Raw genomic sequence first — 25,854 nt, 5'->3', positions numbered from 1 at the left:
AAAAGCCTGAAACAATCAATTTTCCAAGACACTATTTGAAGATTCAGCGACAGACGGCAGCAGGGAGAGTTGAGAGGAAAATCCTCCGAAGGGCTGGTTCACTGTCTCTCCTGCCTCATCGCCGAGTAGGTAATAAATAGAGGCGGCGAGTGACTGGCTGAGTAAATACAATGTGCCAAGCAGGCTCAGTCTCTGAAGGAACAAGGTATGGCAATGGAGAGAGAAAGGATGAGATTGGAAGTGGTGGAGGGCTTGAAGAGACAGGAAGGGATGGGAAGCAGTGTGAGAAGGATAAAGGTAGTCTTAGGGTTTGAGAGGCTAGAGAAGAGCAGGATAAAATCAGCTGCCTATAGGTGGAAAATGGAAGAATGGAAGAAGACATGGAGAGTGAAGATGAGGTGGGGATTGGAGAGCACTGTTAGAAATGAACATCCTCTGAGAGAGGGTGAGGGGCTGAAGGAGGGCAGGATGAACCTGAAGAAAATCAACAATGAAGGAAAAAACGAGGCAGAAAAAGGTATTAAGGTAAAAGGTAAGAAAATAAAAAGACAAAGGTGAGAGAGGGAGCAGAGAGGAGAAGAAAAGACTCAGAGAGAAAGAAGAGAATGAGAGAGCAAAATTTGAGAAGGTGCTGTTCATTGGCAGTGCAGAGGAGGGGCATGGCCCACCTGCAGGGATACAGTGAACATTTAATTTAGCTTCTGCCAGCTGAAGAACAGCAAGACTGTGAACACACACACAAAAAAATGCTCACGCTCAGATGCAGGTCGTGCTTTCTGACAAATAATCAAAACCTCCAAACACTGAGAAACAGAAACAGCCAAGCTGAATCACAGGATGCAGGGAACTGAAAACAGTAATAATTGCCACTTATTAACTCGTGCTAATTGAAAGGGCTTATTCTGGTTTTGGCATAATAGAAAATTCTCTGCAATCCTAACAAGCACAGGTAGGGATAAATAAATACAGTGGAGAGGGATGCTAAGTAAAATGCAAAATAACTATGGTGAAGGGTAGAGGTGAGGCTGTTCCATGTCGTTATAAGTAACATGCAATCCGATGCCACGTGTGTCTTGTAAAGAGAGCAGTTCTGCTTATACAGTGATCTTGTTCAAAGCAGGGTCTCTGTCTCCTTGATTCTTCTCACAAATGTAATAGCTGTGTAATTACACGCTGTCCCGTAAAATGATCCCACGAGGATCTCTGTGTCTTCAAGGAAAGGCTGGAGAGGCAAAGAAAAAGTGGACGGGGGATGAAAAGGTGAAACATGGTACATTTCTTTATGAAATTTTAAAAAAAAACCCAGGAAAAATGCTAAATTTGCAAATAAACATACTAAATATCTCCCAAAAAGACTTTTGGGAGAACAATGTCATGCCATTCTCTCATTTCATGATGTAACAGATGTTTTCAACCAGTAAAAGGTCTGCACTGCAGGCAAGTTTGGAGTCTTTGACTATGAAGCCGCACTGATACACTGAAAAAGATGTCATCTGGATGGGAACATGTGTCATCCTAAAACATGTACATACCTTACAGCACTGATTGTGCCTTTCAAGATGTGCAGACTGCCAATTCCATAGATAATGATGCATCTCATCAGAGATGCAGGCTTTTGTTTTACGCACTTATAACAAGCCGAATGACACGTCTCCTGTTTTTTTTGTCCGATCACGTCACAGATTTTTACTTTGAACCAAATCTAATTTAAAAAGAAGGAGATGGAGAAGTTGGCAGTGTTTATACATATGTGGCATTTTCATTGCATGACAGAGCTTTAACCTACGTTTGTGGCGAGCTGTGTTCACAGACTGATTTCTGAAACCGTTTCTGAGCCCATGCAGTGAATCATGCCTGATTTTAAGGCAGTGCTGCCTGAGGCCCCAAAGATCACAGGCGTCCAATACTGATTTTCAGCCTTGCTTTGGATTCTCTGACTCTTTTGATTATTTCGTGTACTATAGATGATGAGATATTCAAAGTCTGAGACAATCTGCGTGTCTAAGATGCTCTTTTTATACCCAACCATATAACTGACTAATATGACAGTTGAACTAATTCGTTGCACAATTTTTCTCCAGCTGTTTCCTTTTAGTACCACATACTTTCTAGCTTCTTTTTTCTGCCTGATCCTAACATCCCAAAGGGGTTCAGTCTGGTTAAGGTGAAGACTGTGCAGGCCAGTCAAGTTCTCCCGCACAGGACTTGCTCATCCGTGTCTTTATGGACCTTGCTTCGTGCACGGTGCACAGTCATGTTTGAACAGAAAGGGGCCATCCCCAAACTGTTCCCACAAAGTTTGGAGCATTAAATTGTCTTGGTATGGCATGACTCGAATGGCATCCTGGTACCATGCTGGAATTCATTGAGCTTCTAAGAGCGATCCATTCTTTCACAAGTGTTTGTTAAAGGTGTTTGCAAGCCTAGGTGCTTGATTTTCACATGTAGCTGTGAAAGTGAATACATTTGGTAATATAGTGTATATGTAAAACACAGGAACATCCCAATCGTTCAGGTTTGCACCACTTAGGTTTTTTTAATCTCATAAAAGCCAAAGCCAAGCCCGGCAATTTTATTCCATTAAAACAATAGAAATGTTAGAGAACATGTCTCGTGCTCAACGCTCGGTGTTCTTGACTTACATGCAGCCAAATGAGTGTAATGTTTAAGCAGCCATCCACATCCTAAACGGGCTTTTAACCAATTTTCCGGTCAATGGACGACAAGCATTTTGTACACCCTTGCTGTTCTTTTTTTTAAAATTTTCCCTCTATTCCAATTGAGCAAAGCAAACCCAGAAACGGGGAACTGTGTTTCCCAAAAGCTCAGAGAATGCTTAGTGAGGCAGTGAAGGTTAAGTATTCATTAAACCAAGAGGAAAACAGATGCAGCGAAAATCAAATCCACAGCATCCATCCATGTATGCATACGGTTCACAGAGAGAATGTGATGGGAGGACTGATGAGTTCATCTCGCAATATAAACACATCTACGCTTTACTACACACCTAATCTGTATTTAAATTGCACGCACACACCATCTGCATGCGTGCATAAATGCACTCTGACATGACTTCGCATTCTGAGCTTATTATGCAACAAATGTAGTGGCCGATTTGCTTTCATCCGTGAACGCGAGCGACAATGTTAACAATGACAGTAAGTGACACAGAAGTGTTGGTAGCGTAGATGCGATACTCTTTATTGTTCAGTCCCTCTTTGCTGTGACAGTGATGGATAAGGCCAGGCCGCCGACAAAAGGCAAGGACAGAAAAGTACATAAGAACAAACGAGGCATACTACAAAGAGAACAGTTTGGCTGCAACTCAATAAGCCAATTTCACTTTCGTTGCTTGTCATCACTCTTGTTACCAGCCTCAAGGTGCAGCAAGCAATTACGGGGGAAGGAGATGGACTCATTTGAAAGAATACTGATGTACTGAAAACTCTACCCAAAAAGAAGGGAAGCTCCACCACTGAGCATTTTAAGACTACCTGAAATACGTAAAGAAGTGTGTGATGTGCAGCAGTGGTCACAGAGTTTCAGTTTTAAAATAAGCCCTGTGGAGTATTGAGTGCTTTTTCTCCAAAATAAAAGAATTGCAAAGCTTTTTTTTATGTTTTAAATATACTGCATTGTTTACATCAACAGGAGATCGGGAGCCTTGGTCAAAATAGAAACAGCGTGTATATGGATGCTTCATAGTGCTATAAAAACCCCAAAGCGTATCAATCAGCTGCTTTAAGGGTTTCTTAAGTCTTAAATCACAAAAGCTTTTTGTTATTAGCGGGAGCTGCACAAATCTGATAAATTAGCTCCTTGTTTCTGTCTTTTAGGTTATATTAGCCACTAACAGCTAAATGCACCCTAAACTTCAACTGCAGCTGTGTGAGCTGTTTGATTAATGTGGACACCATCCAGTCTAAAGCTCAGTGATGGCGGCTTTCTGATTGATGCTGCATACAGTTGCTGTACAGGACACTACCACATATATCGTATGAATATTTGTGCTGAAAAGTTAAATGATTCCCACCTTCACTGTAAAACTGATGAATGAACAGCTGCTTTTTTATTACTACAATGAACACACGACATGTTTGCTAGCAGTACAGATTACACACAATCATGATCTGTGGGCTTATTTTCTATAAGGCAGTTCTGCACCTGCAGTGTTTTATTGTATCACAGTCATATAAAAGGAATGATAACAACTATCTCAGGGATTAAAAACCTGTATGTATTGATGAAAGTCGTGTGACAGTTTCCTGCCACGACTGGAGTGTTTAGCAGCGGCTCGATACTAGTGAGGGTCGGTTTTTGTGTGTTTTAGAATATCAACTTAATTAAAAACACACGAGGCTTATTCTGTTAACCTCCCATCAACAATAGTCAGGAGTGTTTACCACTTTTGCGAGCCGCCCCCTTTGATACAAGTTTCCCAAAGCCCTTCTAACACAATCACTCATTTGAACGTAGTCCGACTACTCTTGCGTAATCTATGCATATGCATGAGCTCCTGCTTTACACCACACTTGATGCTTGGTAGCACTTTGCTTGCACTCTAACAAGCAGCTTTTCTTCAAGTGTTTAGTCATTTTTAAAACATTCATTTGCAACATAACACCGCATGAAAATCTTGCTAAGACACATTAGCAAAACAATCATTAAATATTGAATTGCAGTTCAGTCAGTCGACCTTTGATAATCACCCATATTTATGTAATGAATAGGAGGGTAAACCTCCAAAACACGGCTATTTCACAATCGTGTTTCCCCCCTCCCAAAAACAAACCAGTTTAAAATATAATTAAAAACAGAGTGCAATGATATGCAAATAATTTAAAGACCCATATTTATTTGAAAATGGATGCAAGGACAACATATCCAATGTTATAACTGGTCATTTTTCTAGATATTTTTGAAAACGTGTCTGTTTTAAATATGTCTCTTGTCCCAAAGACACAATGTTTTCCACTAACTTGCATCATTTTAGAACTGAGGACACCAGCTGCTGTAGTTCTAAAAGTGAAATATTTTATTAATCTTACTTTTTTTTAAAAATAAGATTTCTAATGTTTCACAGTTTAGAGCCTCCTTTGTCATATCTTTTGTTTTAGTTTAGTAATAGGTCTGCACTGCAGGTTGGTCAGATTAACAGCCGTGCTGTTGTGACAAAATGCATTGTCTTGGAGAAATAATGGGTCAGCATTAATGGTGCTTTATAAATGTGCAAGATGTGCCTCAGTGCTTCCTGTGTACCATTTTCAATATCATGAAATCATTTGCAGATGATCGCGTTCTGTTTATTAGCATTTTACAGAAAAGTCAACTTTTTCGGTAAAAGAGTTATTTGGTAAATTTTAGTGGTATTTTGTTATTTTACCATTTTCTAATCTTAAAATATGTACGACACGAATTGATATTACACAAGGACAAATGTACTGGCCCATCTCATTACATCTATAGGAGCTGCTCTATCATGGGAACCGATGCCATGAAGCTCCTGGTGCACAGTTTCTAAGCTGATGTTAACACCTGCAGATATTGAGTCACTTTTATGCACTGTGTGCCTCAGCACTCGGCAACACTGCTTTGTTACTACACATAGTCTGCAACTTTGTGGCTCGAGTTGCCGTTCTCCTAATGCTTCCTCTTCTAAGTGATACCTCTCACAGTTGGTTGCGTTTGTAAAATTTGCAAAGGTGGAGCACACTGCTAGGTTCTTGATTTTATAGACCTGTGGCAATGGGACTGAAAACCCCTGAATTCGAAAATAAAGAGGTGTGGGCCAATATTTATGTCAATATTATGTTTGCATTTACTCATAAAATGTGGCTGCTTTTATTCTAAGTCACAATCGTGGTTATCCCAAACCTTATAACCGTGCATCAAACTAAGATCACTGGTTATGTGATCATGTATTTTTGAGAGGACATACGAATTTACACTCATTTACAGCAATTCATTCATTTAGCAAGGGGCTATTCAAAAACTATGAAGGAAAGGAAAAAGGAAAGACTTTTTTTTTTTTCATTTTTAAGAAAAACTGACTCCCCAGACTTTTTCACAGTCTCTTAGATATTTTAGTTTACCAGTGGTGTTTAAACCAAATCCTTTACCGTGATTATTAAATTGGATTTCTAACTTCTTTTGATAATTACTGCACCCATGGTAACATTAAGTTATGTTACACATATCACAGATTTTCTATAAAAGTCATATAATATATCAGAAGCAGGAAGAAGGAATGCCCGTTGCCTGGTGGTCCACGCCACTGATGGTGAATCAGTGTTGTCCATAAATGTAATGGCACTAAAATGCTGAGACATAAGCAGAGAAAAAAAATCATTTCCAACCAAAGACTTTAATCCCCCCCTTTGACCTCCTTCACATGCAAACCCGTTCCCTACCAACCCAGAGCAGGAATGCAGCTACAAATACTGTAGGCACTGTGACCATGAAATACTTTCACTACAAAACTTAAGAAAAACAACATGTCCCCATCATCCCAGTGTGTTTGAGAAAATAGAGAGGATTCCAAGCTAGTCCATGTGCAGCTTATAGAGTCTTACAAAGAGTCTTGGCAGAGAGTCTTTCAGTCTCTCAGTGAGGTAAAAGACACTATTTGATTGGGTCCATCAATAGGCAGTTTCAGGGGAGCAATTCATCCCTTACTTAGCCAGGCAACACAAAGAAATCTTTTGATATTCTCCTGGAATTGCCTGCAGTGAAGGTTTAGGTGACCCAGGCGTTTTATCTGTAACGCCTTTAGTGTCCTTCAGATGCTCCAAATGTCCTTTCACACATTTGAGCCTGTGGTTCACAGTCCAGAGGCACTGCAACATCGTCCCCAGATCTGAGTTCGAAGGCCCTCGGGTTAAAGGTCACCACTCTGAGGTTCAGGTCTGGCTTCCTGGGTGTTCCTGCGGCCCAGTCTGGGAAAACGTGACGAAGTTTTCGACCGTGGCGTCTTGGCTCCGCCATCGTTGGCTTGGGGTGTGTCTCTAGATAAGAGAGAACAGCAGGAAGGAGAAGAAAGACACGTGGAGTTTAAACGAACATCTGCTGAAGTTTATTACCAAGTTTATTATTCAAACACACCACTGATGCTGCGTCTGGTGGAATAAATGCATCATTTCCCTTCTGCCACAGAACCTCTCCCCTTTGAAAACCAGCTAATAGATACATTTCCATTTTGCTTCTCTAATTGACTGTTTGTTTCCCTTTAGTTACTATTACTACATCTGCCAAGATTCTCTCTTGGATGGCTCATTTGCAGTTTACAAAGGATTCATTATTCAAAATTTGGAGCAATTTTTGAAACATGAGGTCATTGCTTTTAGACAGAGGGTGACAAGAACAGACTTCTCATTTCTAATTAGTGTGGTTTTTTTCTGTGACTAACTGATTAATTCAGGAATACCTGTAAGTACCACTACATGGACTATACACATGATAGTCACATGGGAATAAAATTAAAGAATTGTTTTTCCAATTCAATGCAATTTTATTTATATTGCGCCAAATCACATCAGTCGCCTCAAGGCATTTTGTATTGTAAGGTAAAGACAGTGAAATAATAGCAAGAAAACCCCAACAACTAGCCCCGCCCCCCATAAGCAAACACTTGGCGACAGTGGGAAGAACAAACTCCCTTTTAACAGGAAGCCAGCTTTTGTGTTGTAAAGCCACAGAGTCCTGTCATTAGTTGTGTAATTATAAGAAACGTGAGATCGAGTTCTAAAAGCCTCTTTTTCTTGGCTTACATATTTGCTTGGATTCCTAATCAAATCCTAAAACAAGACAAAATCCTTTAAACTGGATTACATAAACTTTTATAATATAAATTTATATAAACTTCTGCTACAGTGTGAAAAATGTTGCAGTATGTAAAGAAATCCATGGCTTGAGCTTTTGCAATGATTGTATAATCACTGTTAGTTTCACCCTTTTTTAATTTCAACCTGATGACATTGAACGAGAGCCACTTGTCTAACAAAGGAAATCAAAGGCAGGAGACCGAACACATCGAGTCGAATGCTTTCTCTGTGCACCTGTGTTCTCCTGCTCAGATTTGATTCCTTTCAGAAACAACCAGCAGCGACTGCAGCAAATTAATCATTATTTCTCAAATACAGCATATAAGCCAGTCACCTCTCACTGCTGCTGGTGACAAAACTGTGACCATTAAGTGTAAATAAAAAATGGACACAGTCAAAAAAAGTCAGCCATATTTTTTTGACACCTTTAGAAGCTAAAATTCAGCATCTCGGCTGCTTCACAACAAGCAAAAGGTGGATCAGACTGAGAAATCAGGGACACTGTATGCTCATATATACTTGGTCAATTACAAAGTGGCCTCAACCTAAAGTAGACCCTTGTTTATTGTCAGTTTTGGCCTAAATGGGACCACTATTTATACAATATTTTTGATTAAATACCACATGACACTAACTTTAGGGCTTGAACTCATATCAGAAGAGTGTTTACTGATGTCTTTTTTGCAGTATCCTGCTGCACTTGGTTTCACCTTTGTTACCTGAATGCGCCATCTTTCTCATACACTCTGTGGCAGTGACTCTGTAATAGAAGCAGTGGGTTCAACTGTTCAAGTAGCAATAAGGAAGAGAGCATCTCCTTCTTGATGTCCAATTGGCCCAAATTAATGATGCGCCACAGCTGCTGGAGGTATGATTAAGATTAGCGGGGACATCTGAGCTATTCAATGTCAGGGACTTTCATTTCCACTCGAACAATACGGGCTAAAAATAAACACACTTGTGGCATGGTGAATGGGTGGAAGGCAGCAGGGGCAAAAAAGCTTCATGGTGGCGGATCCCAAAAACTCTGTCATGTTAAAACAGATGTATACATAGAAGGAACAGTCACAGCACAGCCCTGCAAGCATACGTTTGCATTCAAAAATGCAGTATATAAATGCATGGCTCACAAGTGTCTGTGTCATAATCATCAAGATCAGAGAGCTTTGGGCTACAGTGAACTGCCTCAGATCAATTAATATATGGTGAATATTTTTTCCCCCCTCTGGCATAACGTACATTTAGCAGTGGCTCAAGTACCACTTATTCCCAGACCTCCACTGCACCAGGCAGACTCAATCAAACACAGTCACACTATTTGAATTTGACAACGATTGGGAAAAAAACTGATATGATGGGGAGTTTTATCAGCAAAAATCATACTAAATTGAGTGCAGCATGCAGAGTTGAAACTGCAAGCCACCTCATTTATTCATAGCAAACTGTGTAAAATAGCAAAATGTGTCAAATTAATTAGGCCTATAGATTTTTTTTCCTGCCTCTCAGCATGTGTTTGTCCTCCATTTGGACACGATATTGATTTGTGCAGGATAATAACTTTCCCAGGCACTGTTGGAATATTAAAAACTTGAATGAAGAGAAATCTAATTAGAGTAAACAGGAGCACAAATACAAGCACGCAACTAAATGACTGCCTAACCCAAAGGTAGGTTATAATAAACAGTACAGTTTGAATAATTATCAATTCTCGGCCATACACACGCAAACAATGCACCACCGCAGTAAAAGGTTGTATACTTATTCTGAGGTCAAACTGCCTGAAACTCCTCAGCAGTGAGATAAAGGTCTACAAAACTCTTTTTTCCCCCTGATGCAGCAGGTCAGTAAGGCGAGAGCCCAGATTGAGTACCGTGTTCTGAGTAAACTGCAAAAGTGGTGAGGTTGAGCTGCATACTAAGTGGTGGCGAATCTAGGAAGAGGTGTTACCTCGTCACTGTTCCAGACAAGTGAGGAAAATTGCAGCATGCAAGACCGGAGAGAGTGTGGAGAGAGACGAAGATCTGCGGCCAGATAAGTGTTGGCCACCAAACAAAGTGTGTGCCTTATTTCTTAAAAAAACACAACAACAAAAAACACACTGCTGTAACTGAAATGGTAAATGAACTGCTTTTCTATGGTGCTTTTCAAGTCACAAAGCATTTTACACTACAATCAATGATTCACACACACACACACACAAGAAAAAAAAAAAATCACAGCTAGGTCTGCCCATGTTCGCCTCATCATCAACAATGAAGGACAGAATCACCGACCTTCTGACTGCTGAACTAGGTGTCTATCACAGTGAAGCTGGTCATTGTTAATAAAACAAGGGTACATCCACGCTAGCAACTTTATAATCCTGCTATCAATTAAGCAAACGTACAGGACATTTATTGGCTCTTCTGAAGTAAGTTTTCATTTGAAAAATGATCTTAAAAACCAAATCAATCAGTAAAAACTCCCATAAAATTGTGCACTTGAAAAATAGACTAAACTGTTTATAAAGCATCTTCTGTTTGCTTTTCTAAACCTTAACTTTAGCATTTTTGCTACCACCATGTTGGTTCATTGGAGCCAGAAGTCTCCAAACTTGAATAAGGTGCCTAAATGCCAAGTTATCAACTGATGCTAGAAAATTCTGTTAAAATGCTCCAAAAAAGCTAAAGAAGTCACTTGAATTAGCTTAGCTTAGAGCAGTGTTTCCCAACCACTGTGCAGCGACATATAGGTGTGCCATGAGAAATGATCAGGTGTGCCGTGGAAGATTATCTGGTTCCACCTGATTGGTACTCTCAGCGATTGGCTGAGTAATGGGCAGAACAATTACATTCTCTTCCACTAGAAGGCAGTACAGCTACCTGCTCTAATTAAGTGAGTTGCCAACTGCCAGTAAAACAAAAGAAGAGGCAGGGCATAATAGCGATAGCTAAATATTTAAAAAGAAAAAATCTGACCTGTGTCCTGGAGACAAACCGAGCTAATTCTGCTATACCTGGTGCACAGGGAAAAATGATCAATGTGCTTTTTGTGATATTTTTGTTTGGTGGTGTGCCGTGTGATTTTTCTAATGTGAAAAATGTACCGCGGCTCCCTTAGGTTGGGAAACGCTGGTTTAGACCTATCAGCTACAGCTAGTCAATCAAAGTGGCCACTGGACTCACTTTAAGCATCAACTAAATCCTAAATGGGTGAGTTAGAAACTAAACCCATTTTCTGGTTTTATTTAGTGAAGACAATCTTTTTAATGGGTTAGATTTATGCATTTTAACATGGGAATCTCTGGAAACGGACTCACTTTTCCTTTTTTTCCCAATTTCTTCCTACACTTCAACTCCTCATAAACAAAGTTTCAAGTAATATCAAAAAGCACAAAGCGTTTACTTTTAGAGCCTGCCTCATGTAACCACTCGAGGAACACTGCATGTTAATTTAAGTGTGTTGTGCAGTGAAAAAAACAAACAAAAAAACACTGAAGATCACAGAAGATACAGCATACTGACATCAGATAGGATTTAGTTACACAAACTCTTTGTACTCTTTGTTTCGCATTAGAGACGTTTGAGCCTCTGGAAATAAAGACACCGTCCACTGTCACTTTAAAATCTCATCCTGTAACAGACTGCTGTGATCAAATAGATAAGCGTCAGTGCTTATGTCAAAATAATGCTAAGTAACGGGAACACTTCCAGCTCTCCGACACTTCGGACAAACCACAGGAGGAATAGTAGTGTTATAGCTGTTTAATGACTCAGCGATGGTAAACTTATTTTTGAAGTTTGTGACAAACAACCACGAATTTTCAGGTGTTGACGTCACTGCTTCAGCAGCAAAAAGCTGTCATATCAATTCTGGCTTTGATTGATGCATCTCTCTCATAGCGATCTTTGAGCCACTGAATTTTGTGTCTTTTTTCAATGCACTGCAAGATTTGTTATCTTGCATTTGTGGATCTTCAGTCTTAGTGTTTGCCATTGTATCTGCCAAATCAGCAACCATACCTGCTGGCATCTTGTAACCCCAGACAAATATTGGCTGTGCACAATTAACAGAGGGGGCGGGGAAACAGCTATTAACAAAGTGAGCTGAAAAACTCATGTGCACAAATGCACTGAGTATCTGAAACTGTGAAGTAAACAATCGAGAGCTACTTTTGAGGTGAAGGTCACAGTTTATGTTAATGTTTCTCTCTGACACTGTGGTCAGATAATAGAGTGATGCATGGTTTCTTTAAAGGCCGAGCGCTACTCAACCTTGCGCCTCCTCCACCTCCAACCCCTCCCTCTTCCTCCATCAACAGGTTCATGACCACATTATTCAGGTGCTCATTCCTCACCACAGAGGTTAGACATCGTGAAAACACCAAAGGCAACATTATCAAGGGCTGTTGAGATGCACGGCCCCTTACAAACCCACAGGAGTCGGTATTATTGTGGTACAGTATGCTGATCTGAGTTGATGAAGTGTCATCTACGATTTCACTGAGTCGTGTGTAAAGACTTCAGCGTCACTACAAATTACAACAAGAAGACAACAGCTATTCAGCAACTGACATATTTAGAGGCTCTCTGCTACATGCTACACGTCTGCTTGCACACCGACTACAAAGCTTAGTTGTGCGATGGTGTCACTACGGTTACACTACAAACCAGAGTTTTTTTACTTGTAGTTTTAATTGAAAACCAGCACAAATGAGCTTGTCAGCACGTTTGTTTTCCCTTTCTGCTCTAATACTTTGTTGTCTAAAAACCACACACAGAAAATATAAAATCTCAAGGACATGCTTTAAATGGGTACACACTGAGATGTACATCAGACACCAAATGACAAGGAAGGACTGCAGAAAGACTGCAGAGTTATACCACACACACAGACACACACAGACTCACTCCTGAGGTGAAAACAATATCATCCACGCTGGAAAAAATGTAGTCGTTTCATTTTGAAAGATGACGCCGATGTCTCGGGAGAAGAAACAGCATTCCACTCGGATGGCGCGACAGGTCAGACATGCTGGCTGATCGCAGTAAGTGGAAACTGATGTGAATATTGACAGGAAACGACTGGAACATCTCATTTTGAAATGTAGCCTGGGCGGTAGGTGGGCATCTGAGGCATCATACATTTTCACACTTGCTAGTCTGAGAGTGTGTGTGTGTGAGTGTGTGTGAGAGTGTGTGTGTGAGTGTGAGAGAGAGAGAAAGAGGGAGAACATACTGTGTATTTTCCATGTGTGAATATGAGTGTTAAAGTCAGGGAAAGTTTGTTTTCCAGAGACTTCCAGGATTCTGTCTGCTCGCTTGTATCCTGTGCAAACTCTTCACACAACACTAGTGACAGTTAACGCTTCCTACAAAATGTTGTATATTACAATGATATAATAAACAGAGACAAATGCCAGGAAGCTGTTATTTTTTTCTTTTTAGATGTTGTGTATGCAAACAGTGGTTAAACAAAACCTTTAAATAGGTAACCATGGGGACTATATTTGAGCTTCCTGTAGACAAAAAGCTAACACCTGCATTTGATGATAGATGTTATATAAAGGAAACTAGAAAATTATTTACATTACTCCCACTCAAATTAGTTGAGAGTTTCTTAGAAATTTCTGGCAAGATTTCTCTCGGAAGTTTCTATAAGACGACGCCAACCTTTAACAGACACGATCTGAACATGTGCTAGAAGCTGTTACCTGAATCTGTTGCACCTACGCACACAACTGCATGTCATATATTTAAGCTAATATTCTGTTTTTCAGGAGCTTATGTGTGACCACTTACTGACAGAAAGGCAGCAGCGACAGCAGCGTCTCTTTGGTGGGGCTGGCTGTGAACTCTGGCAGCGTCTGGATCAGTTTGTTCATCACCGTGCGAAGGTAGCCCTGCAGCTGCTTCCTTCTTTCCTCCACAAACTTGGCATCCTGAGACAGATGAAGAAGAGTTAGTCTGAAATAGACACTGAGGTTAAAGCTGCACCTGAATACATACATCATGGACTGCGTGTGACAGGATAATATTTCCTCATAGCACCGAAACCACACATGACTCTGCCTTAGAATTCATTTTCTTTTGGACTTCTGACCTGCTGATTTGGGTTCACTTTAACTGCTATTATCAGTATAGCACAATCCCACTGCAAATACAGCAAATTTTATTGGAGGATTTAGCCAAGTGCCAATGAAGGTGGACGTTTTCAATGTTAGGTTTACTGCTGTTCAGCTAATAGTTAGCAAGTGCTTGAAGACTAGCTGGCATCTGACATGAAAACTACATGTGACTGTGGAAACCTGCTAACAACCACAGAAACTCCTCTTCGTGACCAATTTCATCTAGTGACTCGCAGCAATCACTTGCTATCCAGTGGTTGCTCGTGGCCAGTGATTGGTCTTTAGGCTCGTGAAAACTGAGGCGTAAAGTAATTTAAAAAATAAATAAAGGAAAAAAAAGCGCGTGTACGCCATTAGAAGAAATCAACGTCAACATTTGGAAAGGTCAAAGAGGACCTTTTTGTAGAAACAATTGCAAATACTGTATACATTTACACATTTACATTTTTCTTTCTTAACTGTATTGGTGACAGGAAGTATGTACATTTTTGCACATGTGTAAAATGACATAGATCATGTTGTGACAAGCTGACCGGGACCGTGGAAAGGTAAGGAGTTGCAAATTGTGACTTAAAGACATGTAACTGACGTGCCAGATTCAGATCCTTTGCAGGTATCCTCTGTGATGAATGGCTTTCAGTTTTTCTAGCATCCATACAAACCAAAAGCACCCTGCTGACTCTCTGCCAGCGGCCAGGCTGTCCAATCCTTTCCAATCTGCTCTGACAAGAGATATTGCATAATCCAAAAAATAAAAAGCATTTTTTAGGATTACCACATTTATTATTTGTGTTGATTTTGTCGTTTCATTTCTGATGTTGATAAAGCGCAGTGTTCTGAGCATTCAGACCCGCTTCCACTGTGCGACTCTGAAGGTAGAGGCACAGAGCCACATGGCCAATGTGAGCATGGCTAATCGGCATCCAGCAAGGCTCAGAACAAAGCCTGGGCAATGCTCCGTGTTACTCTCTGGTGTTTTGGGACTGGAACAAACAGCCATTGAAGGAGGCCAATATTTCCCTTTTTTTTCCCCCAACTACTGCTTCTCTTTTGATCTCAAATCCCAAAACGCATGTGATTTAATTGTTATGGCTTGAAATGCACATGTGGTTCTTTTGAACAAGAAGAATGAATACCAAGGCTGAATATGCAACCATGGGAAAACAACGCTTTATTTTAAGAAGATACAGCATGTGATAACACATCCAAAGAACAACTCACAATTAAAGTGAGAGCACAGGAGTGATACGGTCTTTCTTTTTTAAAAACATCTGGAATGCTTGGTGAGTTTTCTCAAAACTCATTTTCCAAGGAGCAGCCACATTCACACTTCATTCCTATCAATGCTTAAGAAATAACTATGGCAAATGCTTATAAATAAAGACAAAGCAAACACCAGGAGTCTTCCAGCAGTTTTTTTAAGATAGGAAACCGTCTGTATACCTGCGACACGATGCCTTACAGACAAATTGTGACTCAAGATTTGTTCCTTTCACGGGAACAAATCCACACCTCACTGACAACTATATCACTTCTAGTTTGTTAAACAGTGGCACTGATGCTGATAGGACAGCGCAGAGCAGACAGAAAAGTGGGAGACGGTGAGAGAAAGACTCGTAGGTAAGTATTCATGTGCTGTTCCCAACTAAAAATGAACCCGCCTAAAATCTCACATTTGAGTTGCAAGTCCTACATTTCAAAATTGATTAATTTAGATGGATAGTAAAAGGAAAAGAATTCATTTATTTTCCCATCCCAAAGTCAAATTAAATCAGTTTAACCCACAATACACACTTTCAGTCGGATCTTACACGCGACGCACGGCAGTGCTCCGATTACATCAAGTAGCACAGGACGTGGAAGCTAAAACACTGAATCCTCACCGGGTTTGCCAAAATGTTATCATACATTAATTTGAATTCTTCCTATTAAATATGAGAATATATTATATGATTTAATACTGAAAAACTGAACAAACTCAGTTTGGATTTTGTGTTTGAACATGAGAGGCACTCTCAAACCTTTAAAATGTACTTTAATTATTTTTAGATTATTCTTTTATCCTATCCTTCATGTACTTTGTTTGAAATTGTTCAATAATGCAATGACTGGATTTTTCAATTATTGCTATTGTGAACTACAGAAAAATGAACTGAGCTGAGCCCAGTTATCTCTTGTTTGCGTGTGCAACCTCGGAAAAGCTCATTTTAATAATAATAATAATAATAATAATAATAATAATAATAATAATGGATTGCATTTATATAGCGCTTTTCAGGACCCCTCAAAGCGCTTACAATTCTACTATTCATTCACACACACATTCACACACTGGTGGAGGCAGCTACAGTTGTAGCCACAGCTGCCCTGGGGCAGACTGACAGAAGCGAGGCTGCCATATCGCGCCATCGGCCCCTCTGGACATCACCAGTAGGCGTTAGGTGAAGTGTCTCGCCCAAAGACACAACGACCGAGACTGTCCGAGCCGGGGCTCGAACCGGCAACCTTCCGGTTACAAGACGAACTGCCAACTCTTTGAGCCACGATCGCCCTTAAATGGGGACCACTGAAACTCACCTCTCTGTCAGCATAAAGAAGTTCACCTACATATTTAATCCCTCAGATTTTTCAAGATTTTTCTACTCACAAAGAAATCCTGTTGTAGCACAGAAAGAAATTGATCAGCAACTCCTTGGGCTTAATTTCTCAGAAATAATAAATGAGTAAAATTACAGGAAAAGTTCTGGCAGCGTTTTTGCTATGTCACAGAAAATGTCCTTTTTTTCCTGTAGTCCCATAGAAAAAACAAAAAACAAAAACAGGAACAGAAACTTTCCTGTCATTTGATTGTTTATCTATTTCGTTGTTGGCTTGGTGTTGTATGATTGACCATGAGGGATCAAAAGTTGCAAAAAATTACAATACAATAAAAAAATTTACAATTAAAAAATACAGTAGGAACTATAAAGTCCTTCAAAGCCATGAAGTGGACCAAATTACGGTGTTTGCCAGGATGATTCTGGCCCTTGGGCCTCGTGTTTGACAGTCCTGTGGTAAAATATGTTTAGAATGAAGATGTTAAAGGTTGGATAACAACAACTAGTTATTATTATTTCAATCATTAATCATTACTAAAATCTCTACATTTCTACCAGTAGTCTTTTTAGCCTTGAGTCACAGCAGAATGGCAACAGTAATAATAACCAAGCTAAGCTGAACTTTGAATAGTACACTATTATTGCATATTTCATACAGGCAGCAAATACTAAAGGACCTCTTTAGGTCTAGCACTGCTCGGCTTAAAACAATTTAAAGAAAATCATCAGTAACTGTATAAATCACTGCAATAAACACTGTAAATGTGGTGACAAGAAACATCCTCTGTGGGAGGATATGAGCTGCGTTCGGTGCAGCATTTTCAAATTTTTCCTGTCTGAACCTACAAAAGTTAGGTAGATGATATGCAGGGCAACAGCTAGAGAGAACTTTAAAAAAAAGTTCATTGTAGCCCCAAATAGAGGATAAGTACGGTATGTAAGTTCAGCAGAGTGGGAGTGGATAACTAAACTCAGCTGCATGCTGGGTAAAGCAGACGGGGGTAAGAGCGGGTAAATCTGATGTGTCAGATTAGGCTGTGCATGCCAGCACGGGTTTCATGCTATGTCGACACAACAAGGGACACCCTGCCTGCTTTCACGGATGTCAGAGCAGTAATAACACTAATGGACATCATGACAGACTCATCCTCTTGTGGAAAAACAGAAGTTTAAAGAGAGGCCAGGTGCTGTGTCTTGTTTGCAGAGATGAACAAGAGGGCAGAGCAGAAACTACTGTGGCATACTGATGCTGGTACAAGGCAGATGCTGTCCTCTTAAATCTGTCCTCTTACCTCCTGCTATCATAACACTGCTCTTTACTTGCTCCCCCACACTACTACACTCGTGTGATATCACAAGGACATATAAACATAAAGGTGATGTTTTATGAGCATCTCAGTTCTAAGCTTTATACTGTGTGTCACACAGACTGTTCAATCAAGATGGAAAAAAGAAGAAGCAGCAAGACCGACTGTTTAGTAAAGTCAAAACTAAGATTTTGCATTTTTGTATGTTATAGAACATCTGTTCACTAGATATTATGAAGCACGTTGGATTGGTACATCTAGAATAAAAGACTGATTAGAAGCAAGTCGTGCATCTTGGCATTGCCTTCATTTTAAATTCCTTATTTACATAAAAGGGGAGACAGCAACAATTTTCATTTCTATGGTCCGAAGGACTCGCATTCATGAAATCAAAAGACAGATCTGATTTTTAAAAATGATTTTACATTTTGATGTCGCCCAAAATGAGATTCTTCAAAGCCCACAAGTTATAGTACAACTGCTACAACACAAACACTGCAAAACATTACAGCTTCATTAACTGCTCAGTGCAGAGCGCCGACACATCGACATCTGTGGCTCGTTCCACCACAGCACTAAACTAATGCCATGCTAATTCACATGAATAAGTTAACCAAGTGAAACAATAACTACACCTTCATATATCATTTCTGTGATAAAGAGCAGAGATGCCTTGTAAACTTCAACTGTGTATAAGTCAGTGTGACACTACGGCTGGCCCATATATTTCCTGTTTGGGCTGTTAGCTGGTTCTTTGAGGGCAAAACCAGGACAACCCTCATCTTCTTACTCCTGTAGTTAGCCACATATTACAAAGCAAACTTTTCCCATCTGACTGCTCCCGCCACTGATGATGTAGCTGATATAAGAACTGACAAAGACTTAGAGTGAGTGATCAGCGATCTTAAAACATTTAGTTAGATTAGCTAAAGTGTAAGTGCAGTAACGACCCTGTTTCTGTCCTTTTCATGGTCAACATTAAACCCTTGTTTCTTCTCTGCTGTGGTAGTTAACTCAAGCAATGTCCATTAATAAGTCTCTAAAGTCATTTGTTGCAGGAGAAATTGGGGTTGTGTCAGAAAATGCAATGCAAATGCAAATTCCCACTACTGAGCCATAACGACTCAACAACATGGTCTTAAAGTGCAATCTAGATACATGACATTATAATAGCAGCACTAGCTAACATTTAACTGTCACTTTCCCTAGATGTAATCCTTGTTGTTTATTTGATTCTTAGTGTTATTTATGGTTTATTTTGATTTTCATTCATTGCTGAGCCTTTAGCTCTTCTCAACTCGTAGATCTAGTTCATGTTTTACATTTGTGGAGTCCCTTCTGTGGTTCCACCTTCTGTTACGTTCATGCATGTTCTATGGATCCTTGTTCCAGTGTGGTTGTTATTCGTCTGCTGCTTTGCTTTGCTAGGCCTTCCACTCTTGTGTTTTGCATTTACTTCTACTGCCTCATTGACTTCACCTGCAGGATTATACACCCCTGATTAGCCTTCTGTGTATTGTCCGTCTCTGCTTTTCTTTGTCATCTGTAATCCTACCCTGTCTGTTTCCCTCTGTCTTATCAAGTGGATGTTGTTGCCCTGCAATTCAGTTTACTGGATCTTTTGTTATTGGAATTCTGCATTCTGCATCCTCTCGCTGGACATCTACGCCGATCTGCCCCGATCGGGGATTATGAAATGGTCGTGTAATGACAGACGGAAAAGCTGAATATATAGCACACATATGTACACACAGCACAGCTAAATGTCACCTCCCAGAGAGACAGATAAGCAGGAGACAGGAGCTGCCAATGGAACAGAAGTGTAAAGTAGTCACATATGCGTCAGGGTCTCCACAAGTACTCTGTAAATTTGCTGCCAGCTTTTCGGTATTCAAGTCTGGAGGAGGGAAGGAAAAAAACTCTAAATAGATAGTCGGAACGACGGAATGTTGCCTGGCAACAGAAAAACTCATTTAGAAGTGAAAAGTAACTACACCCTACGGTATCAAACATTCTTACCCCCCTGAGATAAAATCAATGCCTTTGACCAAGACTTCGATCCTGCTTGAGAATCTCGAATTACTGTGTTTACAATGAAATAAATTCCTGCTGTGGTTTTTTCCCCCCTTTTAAAGAGAGAAAGGGCAGATTTAAGGACTTTATATGATAGAAGCCTCAGGCAATGCCGTTTTTTTCTCCCAGCAATTCGCATAGTTATTAGAAGCAACATTTAAACACAGTGCTTTGAAAGCATCTGGCACTTGGTGTCTATCAGGTATTTCCTGGAAAAGAAGGTTTTTCAGCACTACCTACTCAGGTGAAACAAAAAAAATTATCATAATGAGCTACCCTTAGTCATCACATTAAAGAAGAACATCAACCTGGGCTCTGATTTAGCCTGCAGTCCACTTGAATTAAGAGAAAGGACAGCAGTGGTACATGCTGGCAACAAAACAAGGTCAAAATGTTCCACAAAGTCAGCCCACACTGGACCACAGTGGGGCTGAAGAGGCTTCTCTCTTGATGCCTTGTTTAAACACTCTCAAAACTACGGGTCCGGATCATGAATAAAACATCGCATGCAATTCAAGAATACCCATGCAAGACCTTCACAACGTCTCCTTTGTCATAATTAAAAGCATATAACATGCATATTGCATAATATGCGAGCACAACATACTAAGACTTGTTAATAATTCACTGTGTAGTTTCTGATTAATTAATCAGGCCGGCCTCGGCACTCTACTCACTTTTTGTCACCGTATGCATAGATGGGCCAACCGCCACCAAGGGCCATGCTACTTTCAGGAAACCTAAACAAACGTTGAATGATTGTGATCACTGTTCACACCCTTGAATTCACATCAGACTGTTTTAGCATTTTGTGCATTTTAATGTATCACACTGCTATAAATGAGTAAAGCTCATGACCTGGCTAATATCTGCTGCAGATTTGAGGTATGATCACCAAACCCAGCGTGACCCATAACTTCACAGCTGTATCTTAAAGATGTAGTTTTTATACATAAGCAAGGAGCTGAATACATTTGGCATCAACAGAGGTCATGGACAATATAAAGAGACCGCTTGCATGGTTTTAGTTGCAGGAGGAACACAGGATACTTAAAAATCACTTAAACCATTTGATGCCAGAGAAACACCACATCTCCCACCTACCCCATGCTGTAGGTGATTCAGTGCCATTAATCAGCAGCACACATGAAATCTGTGTACTCTGGTTCAAAGTTTCAGCTCTGTTGCACTTCTAATCATGGTGGCTTCAGAGTACACTCCTTCACCTTTGAGTACACCTGTTTTTACTGCAACAAGGTAAGAATTAAAATCAGTGAATATAATCAAAAATTAAGCTTTTAAGGAGCTCTTAAGTTACACTTTAGAGATACTCGTAAAGCTTTTAATTGCCTTTCTAATAACCAGTGTAGTGCTGTGTGCATATCTTGACAGACTGTAGGATTAAAAGTGACTACCCACCTCTACTGCTCTCTTAGTACTTTGATAATGCTCAATGACTACAGGGGAACTATCCTACTATTAATGCCAGGGTACGCTTGAAACAAGCTACCCTGACAATTATCAGACCTGTTTTCTGACCTCATCTGCAGGAAAAGTTTTCATAGCTCTTCAAAGGGTGCAAACTTTAGGATAACTTTTCCTCAAAGGCATTCATGGGCTCGTGCTCATTTACGCTTCCAGAAATAACAGGCAAAGCATGTTGGTTTACTCGTTTCAGAAAATTCCCAAAACTGTGAAGGTGCTGAACCTCAGAAGTAAATCAGTTTACAGTTTATATCCTATAAAAGTACATATTTTGAACCTTCCTATGGAAAATATTTGTGAATTCCCTGCTGTAGAGAAACTATTTCACCCCTGGACTGTTTGAGCCCTGAAAAACAAACCAAAAAGAAAAAAAGATTTGGGGGTCTGATAATAATGTCTCTTTGATGTCATCACTCTGCCTCCTCTGTGCCTCAACATTAGCAGAAGGGAGGAGGAAGCTGACAGACATGAACAGGGAACACTTAGGCTGTAAGCGTGGGCTGGTCCCTGACAAATCAGCTGTTTAAAGGCTGTCATAAGCAGAGAGCGTGCATGTGTGTTACATCTTCTGTTTTACTTAGTTAAACAGCTGGACAGTCTCACCTAAAGCATATGCAGATGCAAGAGTGGGCGGTGGGGGTGTCGCATTAGCTCAATAACAGGACTGAAGAGACACAGAATGAAAACAAAGACTGATCAGGTCCAAACTAGCACTGACTTTGGGTGTTGACACTAAAGGTGAAGATACCATGAACAATATTAAAATCTCTAATGTTTGCCATAATCAACGATCTCTTGAAGACACCAAAAAACCTACTGCATTAGGTTTGCCTACTTTAACAGACTTTGAGTCAGAGTTATGCAACTTAAATGTAACAAGACTCCAGGATGTAATTACAGTCTTTATTTTGTTTATTCCTGGCCTCATCAATCCTGCGTTTCCTTGGGACCTTGTTAGAACAAAGACGCAAAGGTAGGACTTACATGTAAAAGCTTTAGAGTAATTAATTTAGTGAAGTAAGAGGCATTCATCAAGTAACCTTCTGTTATTCACTGTACAGTGAATCTTTAAAGTGATTATGTCAGAGAGTAATGACCCACCTGCAGCCTGACATTGGACAGGAAAAAGCCAGTGATCACATTTAAATGAGACAAAAAAAAAAAACAAAAAACCACATGATTTATGTGAGGCAGATGAAAGTTACATAAGTGGTCCAATCAGGGTGCTAGTTTAACTGCCCAAAAAGCCAGGCACATACTTGCACATGCAGGGTTAGCTGTTACATGATAGAAGTATGTATCAAAAACTCGTCCATAAGTTTCCCTGCAAACATAAATCCATAGCGTAGCTGATGTTCTTTGACAACTTCAGAAACGTGTCTCTCTGAAATGTCAGTCACGTGTGTGCATTTATGTGCGCTCTTGTTAACAGGCATGAAACAGAGAGTAGGAGCCATGTAATACAGTTAGTAAGGGGTGTGTATTCACCCAGTTCCTCTGTTACCTGATATTCACTGACAGCCGCTGTGTTTCATCCCTAACACAGCGAACCACAGCAGAGCGCATATTCACGGTGCAGATAAAGCGCTTTTGAAGGTCTTTCTCCTTCTCTCTCCCTTGCAACACACCAAGTACCCTATTCCTAACATTAATATTTCTCCATCATTAGCTGGATATAATGGTGTGAGGCTCTGTGTGTGTATGTATCAAAGTCCGCTTTGGATTTGCAAAGTGTGTCTGTGATGGTGGAACCCTTGAATGAGACTAAAAGCACAACAGACAATAGGAAAAACAGATGGACTGGCAGCGTTTGTGAATGCGCGTTTCAATCAAGTCCTGGCATTGTAAACAGACAGGAGACAAATTAAAGGACAAACTACAATACGCTGTCTTAGAGTAAGGTGCCTCCACGCGCATCCAAAACAGCTTTAATACACCTTGACATTGATTTTTCAGGCCTCTGGGGCTTGTCTGGAGGGCAAAGCATCTGTCTGCTAAATGCAAGGTGGTCTATTCAGTGCCCTATGGATAGGAGCACTGTTATGCTAGAATATATCATTCCCATCAGAATAGAAATGTTTCATTAGAGTATTAAAGTTCTAAACGTGAACTATAAAGGCCAAAATGCCCCCATCAGCATAAAGGACCAAGGATCTCCTCACTGTAGGAATGAAGTTCAGGTTTTTTTCTTCCATGCATGTGGCTTAGGACATTTAATCCCTCCATAGCCAATTGTTCTGGGAAAACAACTGTTTTTTAATAAAGTAAAACTACATATTCTGATAGCATTGAGTTAGGGTAATCACCAATAATGACACATGACTCAGAGGGGTAAATTATTATATGTCATCCCCAAGAAATGACACTGCAAAACATTTACATAATCTTTACATTTCAGCTAGATTTACAGCTTCCTTTAAGCCAGATGCTCTGACCACAGGACAGACAGCTACTTCACCTCACACCATATTAGGAGATTAAGCCCAATGTTTCTGCTAGCTAGCTGGATACTGATACATTTTATATGTACACATATTAAGCTCTTATCTATTAATTTGTTCTTTTTTTCATTAACCATAAATAAATACGGTTTAAATGCTGATTAATGCTACACATGTACCTATGAGGGGGTTAGACATAAGGCACATGACTTTTTATAGTAAGTCATGTGCCTTATGACAACTCCATGTAGAAAACTGTGCTACAGCTAAGCAAGCACATGATTGTACAGTCACACCAATCTCTGTTCAATATATGATTCATTTTATGATATATTTAACTTCAACTAGAACAAAATGTATCCAGAAGAAACATCTTTTTTCAGCTTACAGTATATTTTCTTATTTCAATTTGGAACTATTCAATCCAGGGTGTGAGTTTGAGTAAACGCGCTGATATACTCCATTCCTGTTTTCAAAAGCAGCCCTGCTCTGTACTTCACCTGAGGTCATCACTGATACAAAAACTACAAAGTACTCCCAGGGAGCCAGAAACAAACGCTCACTGGACTGAAATAACAGGGAAACTCAACACGGCAGGCCTGCTGCTTACTGATACAACCAGGTACACAGGAACAAATACACAATAAATACACAACTAAATGCCATATACAAACTACATGCACTTACTTTCGCACACATACGCAGACACACGCACACATTTTGTTGTTTCTCTGCTTTGCTTGTACACAGAGACACAAACACTAACAACCACTTAATATTTATCATATTTTGAAGCGGTTCATCCCTCCGCCTGCTGCTGCATTTGATTTTAGTCAAGACCAAAGACTTTGAACTCTGTTTCCTCTCCCAACCTTTGTGCCTGGAACACCGGATTTTAGCATAAATGGTCAAATCAAATGAAATTTACAGACATAACAGAGGTCAAACAAAATGTAACTAATATGAAACAACTACATTTAATGCAAGCAAAAGGTCAAAGACTTTCAGATTTTGAATAAAAACAGAATATTATATATGCAAATCATTTAAACTGCATATCTGATTCAAAATAATCCAACGGCAACATAGAAAATGCTGGATTTGTGACTAAATAAAGGCTCATTTTAAATCAACAATGCCAGAAAACACTTTTTTTTTTTTTAAAAACTGGGCTGGGCACATGGTAATACGGGAATGAAGCCGTCTTGCATTCGTTGTTTTGCTTCATAATACACTTCTTTTAATGGGTAAGAAGTCTGGACTGCAGCCAGGCCAGTTTAGCACCTGCACTCTTTCACTGCTGTTGGAACACATTTAGAAACTAGGTTTGGCATTTCCTAAAAAATTCTGCCTAGATATGCAGTATATGTTGCTCCAAAAACTTCGGTGTTCATAAAATCTTCACACATATGAGAGTTACCGCACCGAGTCCAGTAACACCCTCCCTGGCGTTTGTGTGCCGATACCAACTGAGCCATTTCCTCTTTAGCCTAAAGGACTATGCTTTCACAATTTCTAGAAGTATTTTAACATTAGCGCGGTAACAGAGTGAGAAAGATCTGCTCTGACACAACTTTTTGGTTGCTGGTGTCAAATTCAAAATAATAAAATGGGGATAAAATCCAAGCATTGGAGTTCTGTAGTGTGTGAACCACTAATTCGTCTCTATGTCGATTCACAGTTGTTGAAAGAGAAACAAAAGCATTTCTACTCATGTGCTGCTTCCAATTAAATATAGGTAATAAACAATATGTAAGTCATTGCATTCTGTTTTTCTTGACATCTACCATCCGAACTTTTTTGGAAGCATGTGTTTCTCTTCGAGAAGAAAGTGGTGTCCCTGCTTTAAAACGTGCTCAGAGTGTAACAAAGCCTGGACTACTTTTTCTGTCATGATGGGCGACTTTCAGGAGATGGTAAAAACCAATAATTCACACAGACTGCACTGTAATGGGCTTTCAAAGAGCTTTCCAGAACACAATGACACCAACTGTCAAGGCCTTTGATAGACACGTGCACTGTGAT

The 25,854-nt window shown here is 39.9% G+C and overlaps 1 protein-coding gene across 1 annotated transcript in view; it reads right to left on the bottom strand.

The window, feature by feature from the left end:
• Positions 1-6,278: 6,278 nt before the first annotated feature.
• The window catches only part of snx29 (sorting nexin 29), a 141,795-nt gene continuing 122,219 nt past the window's right edge, over positions 6,279-25,854 (bottom strand). The window contains exons 20-21 of the mRNA XM_085361258.1: positions 13,601-13,740; positions 6,279-7,004 (exon numbers count right to left, since the gene is read on the bottom strand). Of these exons, the coding sequence (XP_085217384.1) occupies positions 6,878-7,004; positions 13,601-13,740 (267 nt within the window). The 3' untranslated portion in view covers positions 6,279-6,877. The remainder of the gene's footprint in view (positions 7,005-13,600; positions 13,741-25,854) is intronic.

This window comes from Diplotaxodon limnothrissa, linkage group LG8 (genome assembly GCF_057381915.1).
Source record: "Diplotaxodon limnothrissa isolate DT_005_m linkage group LG8, D_limnothrissa_male_GT1.1, whole genome shotgun sequence".
Taxonomy (NCBI): Eukaryota; Metazoa; Chordata; class Actinopteri; order Cichliformes; family Cichlidae; genus Diplotaxodon; species Diplotaxodon limnothrissa.
This window is presented reverse-complemented; position numbering and strand designations above follow the sequence as displayed.